Genomic DNA, 12,027 nt, shown 5'->3' with positions numbered 1-12,027 from the left:
TAATGAGGGAACTGGAGGAGCCTCATAAAAAGGACCCATCTTCTCTTTTCCTTGGGGATCACTCTCTAGTTCCCAAGACAAGCTTTGACTCACAGGAGTGGTTGTGAGGGAGCTCACAGTAGTCTTGCTGGCAAATGAAGGGTGAGAGAAATGGCTTCTAGGGATGGTATGTACCCCTCCCATTACCTCTTGTCTGCTCATCCAACTGTCCACTTGCTCACTGTCTCGGTAGAAGAGGTGAAAGTCCAAGCACTGCTCATATTGATGATGGCGCTTGTCCCACAGTTCCAGCAGGGCAGCCCAGTTGTTGGCAAGTATTTCCATCTTTGGAAAGAAAGAGACGATGTATATGAAAGATACTTAATTTATTTTATTCTACATTTATTAAGCATGTAATAAATGCAAAGCCTTTTGAAGGATACAAAAAATAAACTGGAAATGGACTTTTAAGATTCCAACATTGAAGCAAATGATTGCACTATAAGACACATGGGATACATTCCACGAAAGAGACAAAACACTGTATGTATAAGGAAATGAAAAAAGACTAATTCTGATTAAGAAAGCCAGGAAGTAGAAGTACGAGAAATAATGGAAAATGTCATACCAAACAGATTTAAAAGATAGGGAATGGGTATCAAGACTTAATGCCATAAGCAAAGGAACTACAAATAATTGTTAGATACTGTAATGTGAGCTACAGAAAAGTGCAGTGTCTAAAAAAGTATAGACAGTTGATGAAATCCAAGTTCACAGATCACATAAAACATCACACTGAGAAGTTTGCGTTTTATTCTGAAAACATAAAAACCATCATCGAAAGGGAAAAGAGACATTCTCAAACACATGAAAAGCCTTTGTTTCTGGTCAAGCTTATGCCCAATAATTTTCGGCTTATTACACCTGCTGCTATATTATCTCCATCAAAAAAGCAGAACGGGGCTGGGCGTGGCGATTCACGCCTGTAATCCCAGCACTTTTGGAGGCCAAGGTGGGTGGATCACTTGAGGTCAGGAGTTCAAGACCAGCCTGGCCAACATGGTGAAATCCTGTTTCTATAACAACAACAACAAAAACAAACAAAACAACAACAACAACAAAAATTAGCTGGGTGTGGTGGTGTACACCTGTAGTCCCAGCTACTTGAAAGGCTGAGGCAGGAGAATCACTTGAACCTGAGAGGCGGAGGCTGTAGCGAGCTGAGACTGGCCGCCGCACTCCAGCCTGGGTGAGAGAGTGATACTCCATCAACAACAACAACAAAAGCATAATAAATTATCAGAATCCCATAATTGTTGAGTTTTCAAGGACTTTGAGTTCTGCTCTTTCTTTGACAGAGCCTTGTTAAAACAAAGCAAAACAAAACAAAAACAAAAACTGTATTATAATGTTCCCACAGAGTTCTGGGAGAATTCCAAACGTGGTTATCTCAACCTCATCCACAGCACAGTGCTGGAGGCTGTGCTTAGTATCTAGTGAGATGCAAAGAGGCCTGAAGATCTTAGTGTGACTATAATTCCAAGGAGTGCCCAGACTCTGCCACTGGCACAAAATCTCTCTGGGTCAGGGTGCAGAGGTGAAGCCCTGTGATGTAGGAGGTTTGGATGATGGCAAAACTGATTTCTTCATTCGATGGAATGGTGGATGTTTAAGATTGTTCTGTTAGTTGATGTAAATTTGAAAATCACAGATACAGGAATGTCAGCTTAATCTGAGGTTGTATAGAGAAAAGAAGAACAAGTACAGATGTCAGCCACCACAGGCACCGTGCTAGGCAGAGTAGGGGATCCAGAGATGAGTAAGGTGCAGTCCTCCTAGAGTTTACAGTCTAGAAATGAGAACGAGGAGGTGACAAAACCAGGCATGTCAGGAGGCCAAATGGCATGGAGGTTTCAAATTAGGTAGAAGTTAAGAGTGTTGACAAAATAAAGGCTCAGAGATGAGGAAGCACACATCATATCTTGAAAATTTCAAGGGACTCAATTTAGCAAAACAGTATAGTTAAATCTCCACATCTGTAGGTTCCACACCTGTAGATTCAACCAACCATGGATATATAAAATATTTTTTAAAAATTCCATCTGCACTGAACATACACAGACGTTTTTGCTATTTTTCCCTAAACAATACAGTATAACAATTGTTTACATTGCATTTACACTGTATGAAGTATTACAAGTGATCTGAGGATAATTTAAAGTGTACAGGAGAATGCGCATGTGTTGTATGCAAATATTATGCAGTTTCTTGAGCATCTGCTGATTTTGGCACCTGAGGGAGGTCCTGGAACCGACGCCCCATGGATAATAAGTGACAACTGTATATGAAAGGAAGCAGTGTAAAAGTTGGGTTCATATTATTAACATGTTTGAAGGACTTCTATCCTTTTCCCATTCAGAGATTATCATATTATTGTGAGATTATGTAGTAACTAAATATATAACTGGAATTTCGCAAACTCTGTTAAACTAGATTACCTTTTCCCGAACTTCATCAGAGGCCTCATGACTGGCATCCAGGAGGGCTTCCCCAGTCTCAGCAGCAGATTGAAATCGGTCATCGTAAGAGTCAATTTCATGCTGTGACCACAAATCAAAATGTCTCAAAATGCAGCAAGAAACCTGGCATTCAGCCAAATCACCTGCCCCTCTCCTCGTACTGGGGAGCCTTTCTTCTCTACCTTATGCTGCTGATGCCTGTCCAGCAGAACTACCCCACCAGCCACATCTGTTGGCAGCTCATCAGCGTTGATTGCAGCAGTCTTCTCCTTCATCCAGCCTGAGAGTTCATCGAAGTCAGATGAGAACCGATGGTACCTGTGGGAAAAGTGAGGTAAAAGACAGCAAGGAGAAAACAGATATGAAAGGACATTGAACAAAGAGTTAGGTTTGGGTTGAGCTACCTTGTGTGAGATGCTCCTTGCTCTAATCCTATTTTCCACTTTTCCTGATGTATTTCCTGTTATTTACAGTGAGAGTTTAGTGGTGCAGGTTGTAAGTCCTTCACTCCGGGTTGTGTATTTTTAGAGTAGGTGTGTCACTGTAGGATGTGACCCACGGGCATTACATCTCCCCCACCTCAAGGTCACACCTACCCCAGAGGTACTTAAAATGGAGTGAGATGCTCACAATGCAGCCAATAAACAATACATGTTGTTATAGAAATAAGAAGCACCTTGTGGGAAGGAAGAACTGAAATTAGCATTAGGATTCCTCATGTTTCTATCTCATCTTTAACTCTATTAATAAGAAACAAGAACTGCAAAACACTTATCCATTTTAAAAGGTTAAATGCTCATCATTTGTTTTTAAATCATAACCACAAGATAAGCAGTGTCCTCTGGTTATTTAAGGACTAACGATAAGAAGGAATACTGAAATGAGGCCTGGTTATTAGCGGTTTTTGTAAGCTTGTAATCCACATTCAGGAAATAATACTGCAGTTATTTTGATTCTCTAAAGCTTGTATTCCATGTATTTCAGTTCCTTAGCTAGAGCCAGATTTTGAAATATATCTTCAGTTGGTTTTCCAGTTTTTTGGGCCACTTCATAGCATCTTACAATGATATAAGCAGGGGAAGACGGAAATCTGCAGATGAGTGGAGGTGTGATGCTGATCATAGTAGTCTCCCTTTATATGCAGGAAATACATTTCAATAAGCCCAGCAGGTGCCAGAAACTGCAGATAGTACTAAACACTAGGTACAGTATGTTTTTTCTTATACCTATATGCCTATAATAGAGTTTGATTTCTAAATTAGGCACAGTAAGAGATTAACAACAATAATAATAAAATAGAACAATTAAATAAGAATTAATTAAACATAACCATTGTGATACTAGGACAGTCAATCCATAACTTAGACTGCTACTAAGTGCAAGTGAGGAGATATACAGCACGATATGCTGGACAAAGGATTCATCTTCCAGTGGGACAAAGTGGACCAGCCAGACATTTTATCATGCCTCTTAGAATGATAAGCAATTTAAAACTTATAAATTATTCATTTCTGGAATTTTCCATTTAACATTTTCAAACTGTGGTTGACTGCTGGTAACTGAAACCACAGATAAGAGGAGCGACTATATTAGATCAGCCTACCAAGGTCTTCCTTTGGCGAGTTAAATCTTTTGTCTCTACTGAGCAGGCAGGAGAGCCGATTCTCTCGCTAGTTGACTCACTGTACTCTTAGGTTTGCTCTTGCTATTTCATCTGAGCCCTGTACAGATCGGTAGAGAAATAAAGAAGAGGGATTTCCCACCAATAAGTAGCCTGCAGTTTTGCATATCTGCTGGTGGCCAGTGCACGAATATGCTCCCAGTTGGAGACCAGATCCTCTTTCATCTGCTGGATCTCAGGTGCATCTGAAGGATGGGAAACTGTCAGCTTCTCTGCTTTGGCACATAACTCCTTCACCTTTGGGATAAAAAGGAAACCTAGTAGGAAATCCAGTTACTGTGACTCCCCTTGGCAAAGCTTTGTGGGAGAGGTGTTAAAAAAAGCATATGAATAATAATAATTTATAAATAGGCATATGAATATCTTTCTATAATATGCCAATGTATTATATTGATAATTACAGTTCTCTACTTTTCCATCTCTCATGCTAAGTAATTTACAAAAATGTTCCCATTTTATATTATTCATTTAATAATACCATGAGGTAGCAATTATTCTTAGTTTTCTTTTATGTGAAAAGGGAGAGATTAAGTATTTTATTTGCTTAAGATCATTCAGCTAGGAAATGTCAGGAGCAAGGTTCCAACCTAAGTCTTTCCTTCCCCACCCCTCTATTCCACATCCCTAACTACTGCTGTGGGAGGTAGAAAGACATTTCTGTCCAAGAGGCCAAGAAAATTTCAGTAATGCTGGATGATTTTCGCCACAACCTCTGAGGAGCAGGGTTACTAGGGAAAAATGTGGATATTGGTGGCTTTTCACTTGTGATTCGCCCTTTCATTATATTCAACTATAATCAGATGATATCTAGGGCTTGGAATTTCATTACCATTACTAGTCAAATTATGGGCTCTATTATTCATTATTAGGGAAAAAGACCAAAAACAACAATAAAGAGGAAGAATGAAAGAAAAAGTAGAATGTTGGAAGTTTGCAGAAACTGGACACAGGGATAGGGCTAAAATTAAATCACGGCAGGTGTGGATCTTTCTGTAGGCTGACTCCCCCGCAGACCCTCAGAAGTAATTGGTTTACGTTCTGGCTACATTTGTGAGGGGAAGAAGGAAAGGATGTAAATCATTTAAGAAAATAAGCTTGTTCCAAGTTCTAGTGTGCCTGAGGTTTTCCAGGTTTCAAAAGGAAATCTAAAGGTGGGTTAAGCATTAAGTGTCTTGAAGTTTATTTTAAAAGGAGAAGAAAATGTTTTTCTGATCTTGAATACAAAAAGAATCAGGATTCAGTTACAACAGAACAAAGTGTGGTTAGATGAAAAGATAGAGTCTGGCCAGGGTGTATTTCACTTGGTGAGGTTAGGATTCATCCTTGGAGATATATATATATAAATTATGAAATAAATTAGAAAAACACAAGAGAATATAAAAATTTGTGTATTTGTAAATAACAATAATTCAAATGAAAATAAGGTATACCCAGTATCCACGTACGAGTTATGAACTAGAATGAGGAAATATATTCAAGTGCACCATAATTTTTTCTTCATTGAAAAGAGTGAACTTATCGTGCTTTCTGGAGGCATGGTATTAGGCAAGATAATCAACAATTGCCTCTTCTAGCTCAAGAGGCTAACCATTTCTCTGATGGCACCTTACCTTGTCATTCATGACTGCAAGATTTCTCTCAAGTCCCTTGTGACTGTGAAACAGTCCTTCAGAGGCAACAAGGTCTTTTCCATAGTCCTCAGAGGTGAGTACAGGTTCCTTCTCCTTGATCCACTGGATGGCTTCAGTCACATCCCTGCAGACATTAACAAGAGCTCCAACCAAAGAAGATACCATGCATTGCAGAGCAAAAGTTCCAACAGAGCACACAGCAAAAACCACTCTAGTTTACCCAGGAGCAATTACCCTTTTTTCCTACATAGGAGCAATTACCCTTTCTTCCTACATAGGAGCAAAAAGTAATATAAAGTGTTGTTGCTTAATGATTATTTCCATTGAGATGAGAAGGATCTGGGCTTCTTTTTTTTTTTCTTTTTTTTTTTTCTTTTTTTTTTGAGACGGAGTTTCGCTCATTACCCAGGCTGGAGTGCAATGGCACGATCTCGGCTCACCGCAACCTCTGCCTCCTGGGTTCAGGCAATTCTCCTGCCTCAGCCTCCTGAGTAGCTGGGACTACAGGCACGCGCCACCATGCCCAGCTAATTTTTTTTTTTTTTGTATTTTTAGTAGAGACGGGGTTTCACCATGTTGACCAGGATGATCCCGATCTCTTGACCTCGTGATCCACCCGCCTCAGCCTCCCAAAGTGCTGGGATTATAGGCTTGAGCCACCGCGCCCGGCTTGGATCTGGGCTTCTTGACAGCTGAGCCTCTAGAGATATGTTCCATATCTCAGTCAGCTCTTCACAAATGCTTTTCTTCCTAACTCCACCTTCCTTCTAATTATTAACCTGCTTCCCTTCCCTCTGCAGAGCTTCCGTTCCTAAATCACCAGTGCTATTTTTAAAATTATTTTGATCTCCAATCTCTACATCCTTGGCCATAGAGTGAGTCACAGATTTCTTTACTCTCTCCTTTGCTGTCTCAAAGGATCCAACTTAGTTTGAAGTGTTGACCACGAATTGCTAACAGAAGTAGAAAGAGTCTAATACACATGACAGAGTTTTTATAAAGCACTTCAGAGATTTCTATAAAGCAATGGCCAGGTCCATACCTTTTGAATCGCTGGAGGTCTGCAGCACTGGACAGAGATTTCTGTCTCTGGAGAGCCAGACCATGAAGGCGCTCCCAGGCAGCATTCACCTCATCTTGCTTAAACTTAATTAAGGGTAGCTCAGGATGGTTTTTCTATCAGAAGAAAACAACACTGGAGTTAGACAGAGAAGTGATTTTATTAAAAAATATCTAAATACTTTTCATTTTACACTGGTTTATATGTTTTCAGAAATGAAGACGCACCATTGTAGCCAGACACTGAACTGCATCATAGCCCTAGCCCCTAGATCCTTGATGTACATTACCAAAACCTAGAAAAACGATCTCCTTTACCTAAGGGAAAGTGCTCTTTAGGGCAGTTCCTTAGCGAGATTGGGGCATTATTGCCAAGAGACCCTGAAAGTACCCTTTTATGTTTTGAAACATGAGAGATAAACTCATCCTGTTTCTACTCAATTCAACATACTCAGTATCCACGGAAGTATTTTATTAACCTCCCAGATTAATAAATAGCAGTGGACCAGCCTATTAGCACAGGCTTTCCAGCCCTGATGTTATTTTTAGTGTTTCACCTTGTCAATGCCTGAAATCTCCATGAAATCCTGGAAACCAGGGCAAAGAAGAGGAAATTCCTTTTTATGAAATACAATTTAATTTTCTCAAATACTCGTACTGTGCGCCTTAACTTTTTTGTGGTCTTCACACTTCTGCGATCCAATAAAAGCTATTTTCCTCTTCCCAGAATTATAGAAACACGCTTTCACATATGCTTTTGCAGAACATTTCAGACGTTTTTGTAAGCCATCCAAAGTAGTGAGATTTGTGAGTACTAGATTAGGCTAGAAGCATCAGTCTGTTTTGATACTTTGCAGTTTTGAGGCATTTCCTTATTCTTCCTGTCCCTATTTCTCTCCATTTTCATTCCCATTCTCAAGTTTCTCCAGACAGAATTTTCTATTTTCTCCTTCTCAAGTACACGGTTCCTTCTATTACAGCAGTGTAGAGCAGACAGTATAATCTAACTGTCTCGAGTTTATTCTTTCTGTGGTAGACTGGGGAAAAAATGGCATGCTATTTTGCTGCTCATCCCTTCCATAAGTGGAATATGTTTCTTCAAGTCTCAGATTTCGGAGGGTCTCTAACTTGCTTACTTGACAGAAGGTAGCGGAAGTAATTTTCTATGCATTCCGGCACCTAGGCCTCAAGAAAACTTTCATTTATAATTCTCACCTTCTTGCAACACTTGCATGGTCTACTGAATGATGACAGGTCACCCAGAGAAATCCCCCATCATCCTCACCAGGGCCCCAGATATGGGATTGAGGCCACTTTAGATTCTTCACCCCCCGCTGAGCCACCCGATTACTTCAAACACATAAAAACACCGGGTGAGATCAGGAAAACAGCCCAGCAGAGCAGCTCAACCATCTGACTCACAGAGTCATTAAAAAGTAAGATGCTACGTTGCTTGATTAGTTAGATAGTAATAGATAATTGAAAAACCGCACAGTAAGAGAAAAGTGATGGAGGTAGAAAATTTAGAAACTACTGAAAATATGGCCTGAAAAAAAAAAAATAGGAAAACAGATTATTTTTCCTATGCAGCACTCATTCATCCTGAAGTCTTCTTTTTATTAACGCAGGACAATCATCCTCACTATAGAGTTGCAATCATAATGAAACTATAAATGGAAAAGCAAAATATAGCCAACCGTTGGGGTTTATTTTATATATATTATATATATATAATATATTATATATATTATATAATATATATATTATATATATATTATATTATATTCATATAAATATAAATTTATATATTATATATAAATATATATTTTATATATATAAAAAATATGTATATTTATATATATACACATATATATAGACACACACATATACACACACACATATACATTTAAACTTACAAATATATATATACACATCATATACTTAGGTATTTTCTTTTTTTTCTATTTTTTTTTTATTGCATTTTAAGTTTTGGGGTACATGTGAAGAACATACAAGATTGTTGCATAGACACACTCGTGGCAGTGTGATTTGCTGCCTTCCTCCCTATCACCTATATCTGGCATTTCTCCCCATGCTATCTCTCCCCAGCTCCCCACCCCCCACTGTCCCTCCCCCTATTTCCCCCCAACAGACCAGTATTTTCTTAAGTAAATAAAAGTAAAACTACTTCCATTCCTTCCTCAATCCTCCCAAATAATCATGTATAATGATAGTATGTATACATATATATGCATGTATAATGACATTATGTATACATATATATGTGTATATATAATGGCAGTTCAACATTATTTTATATGCTCTGCTACTTTATTTTTGTGCTTTTTTCATGAAGAAGGAGTACCCTATTAACATGAGTAATTAGTGTACTGCATGGTATAGGAGCTGTTATAAATGGCTATAACTTCACTGCCCATTGTGTATTTAATTCCTCCAAACATACACAAACATACTCTTTCTCCCTCTCTCTTTCTCAACCCTCCATTTCAATAGATTTGTAAGGTGTGGGTCCAGAGGAGAGAGGAAACTGCTCAGAGTATGTGACTCCCGGGACATGCCAGCTTCTGTTTTCTCATAATGCCCCATATCCGTCATAATCCACCTATTAACAGCCAGAAGTTATTCTTAAGGATCAAACTCTTTCCACGGAGCGAGTCTTTTGCTCCCACCTCACCTCGGCACACTCATTGGCATATTGGTTCACTTCATCGACTCTCCCCTCTCTAGCTGCCAGGTCCACTTGGAAGTCTTCAAATTTCTTATGCAGAATTTCTGTGCGCTCCCAGTCTTCACCTAGCTCCACTGATGTCACTATAGCCTCCTGTAGACACAGATAAGTTTAGTTAGTTGCCAGTAAACATTTAGGAGTTTCTGCAGGTCAAAAGCTCAAACCCCTGCTTGCATTCCCAGGACAACTCAAATGGAGATACTGGGGAAATCGGGAGAAGCTCTCCTGGGAAAGGCCAGCAGCAGAAGTATATTTGTTAAGGTAGCACCTTGGCCCGAAGGAATGTGCTCTTCTGGGCAGTTCCTTAGCGAGAATGGAGCACTATTGGCAAGAGACCCTGAAAGCTCCCTTTTGTGTTTGGAAACATGAGGGATGTTTCTAGGTTAGCCTCCTGTTTCTACTCAATTCAACATACTCAGTATACAGGAAAGTATTTTATTAGCCATTTGCTTATCTAAATCTTTAGTCCTAACTATTGAAGTATTCTTTAAGTATTTAGAAAAATAAAATCCTCCATCATTATAGGCATTGAGAGACAAAGGATTAGAGAAAGAGCTATCTGTACTCTCAGCCAGACCCCAGAGTAAGAGCAAAACAGAGAGAGTTAAAAATCATGGAAGCAGAAGAGGGAAGAGCCTAATTATCTTTCAATGCATGGCCTTTATGTAAGTCTTGCCTTTTCCATATTCAGATCCATATATTCAGACCTACTCCATACAATGTTAACCTCCAGATACCCTTAAATTTTGGCCCCAAATTTCCTCTTCTTCCAAAGAGCAAAGGCCAGGAACAGACATCCTGACTTCCTTGCGAATAGCCTGTGGTAATTTGCTTGGGGTACCTAAGACAGAGGAGTGGGAGGCCCTACGTGCTTGCTGTTTTCAGTTCTTTACCTTGTCTCCGATCCACTCTGAGATGTCAGCACATTTCTGTATGTACTGCTGGAACTGGAGGGACTGCAGCAGCAGGGCACCCTTCTCCCGGGTCAGCTCCAACAGCAGGTCCCACAGGTAGTATAGTTCCTCTATATGCGCCTTCAGGAAAGAGGGGCAAAACCACTCAGCCACAGAGGCTGTGATCAGGGAAACACTCAGAGACTTGTGCACAAAGGACCTGCATAAAAATTCTTTCTCTCAATTACTCATGCATTAGTTGCTCAACAAATACTTAAAGGAGGAACTAGGATATATATGGAAATAGCTAATAAGCAAAGACAAATGTGAACTTATATAAGAGAACATTTTGTAAAAATGCTTTGCAGTTTTAAAGGATGGAATAATTATGAACAATAAGATGGGAAGGAGGAAGAAAGTATGGAAAAGTGCTCATTTGAACTGAGCCTTACGGAGCAGAAAGATTTTTGACAGGTCAATAATAAGTATAGCATGTTCTAAGAACAGCAAGCAGCAAGAGCAAAGGCATGGAAGAAACTTGGCATAAATTGTCTGCCAGGAAGTGTGAGAGCTACAATTTTTATAAGTTATAAGAAAATTATTGGCATCAAAACACTAAGAGTGTTTTGCGACGACAGTTTGAGACTCTATAGAGGGCTTTGAATGCCAGGTTAACTCAGAACATTATGTACTACCTGTCTTATATAACTGAAATTGCCATCTATGTCATATCTTCGAGATTCTTATATTTTTTAACTACTCCATTGCTCTGGGTAGCATGTGGACCACATATGTCTTCAAACCCTGCAATGGTACCATTTGCTATAGCCCCAGTGATTCTGACAGAAATGAAGATATTTCAAACATTTCTCAAATATTTTAATTAATGTAGATGTTGGTTGATGCAAAACTGTTCATAATACAAAAGTTAGTTCTATTTTATAGAAATAAACAAGTTTTGAGATTCTTCTTTAAAATAAGATTCTATTCTGGCTAAAAATCAGTGTTCCTTGATCATGTTTTGATGGCAGAATGGGCTAGAATTGTTACACTGTATATAGAAAGACCAGACGCAGTTTTAAGAGATACAATGCAAATTTGTTTTGACAATTAAAAATTACACAAACAGTAAAATGTTCACTCACACAAACAAACTGAATATACAATATTAGCACAAACATTTGAAAAAGTTCACTGATCAAGTCCAAAAATAGCTGTTACATTAATAATAGTTTACAGAGTATAAATGCTTATTGAAATAGTGATGATCTTCAGTTCTAGATGTTCAGAGAAGATTTCCTGAATACATAGAATTTTAGGAGTTTTTAGAAGTAATAAGAAGGGACAGTTTGGAGAGGTACAATAGCAGTTGTAGGATATGAGGAGTGAAAAGAAAGAGGCATCATAGACAAAAATATTTCCTTTTTGGAAATATTTTTTGGAAATATGCCTCTTTCCAAAAAATACTTTGGAAACATTTAAATGAGAGAGCGTTCTTTGCTTGGAGAAGTTAAGA

General features: G+C 38.8%; 1 protein-coding gene across 5 annotated transcripts in view; it reads right to left on the bottom strand.

The window, feature by feature from the left end:
* Window positions 1–12,027, bottom strand: part of SPTA1 (spectrin alpha, erythrocytic 1) — a 191,191-nt gene that overhangs the window by 88,959 nt on the left and 90,205 nt on the right. For all 5 annotated transcript variants that reach the window (XR_012515066.1, XM_074389996.1, XM_074389997.1 and 2 more), the window contains 8 exons: window positions 10,512–10,652; window positions 9,565–9,711; window positions 6,853–6,986; window positions 5,790–5,934; window positions 4,262–4,416; window positions 2,681–2,816; window positions 2,478–2,579; window positions 187–324 (listed from right to left, as the gene is read on the bottom strand). Coding sequence is in view for 4 of the 5 variants with exons in the window: in XM_074389996.1 (XP_074246097.1) it covers window positions 187–324; window positions 2,478–2,579; window positions 2,681–2,816; window positions 4,262–4,416; window positions 5,790–5,934; window positions 6,853–6,986; window positions 9,565–9,711; window positions 10,512–10,652 (1,098 nt within the window). In the remaining variant the exon portion in view is untranslated. The remainder of the gene's footprint in view (window positions 1–186; window positions 325–2,477; window positions 2,580–2,680; window positions 2,817–4,261; window positions 4,417–5,789; window positions 5,935–6,852; window positions 6,987–9,564; window positions 9,712–10,511; window positions 10,653–12,027) is intronic.

Source organism: Saimiri boliviensis, chromosome 19 (genome assembly GCF_048565385.1).
Source record: "Saimiri boliviensis isolate mSaiBol1 chromosome 19, mSaiBol1.pri, whole genome shotgun sequence".
Lineage (NCBI taxonomy): Eukaryota > Metazoa > Chordata > Mammalia > Primates > Cebidae > Saimiri > Saimiri boliviensis.
Note: the sequence above shows the minus strand (reverse complement) of the source record. Positions and strands in the feature narration are given on the sequence as shown.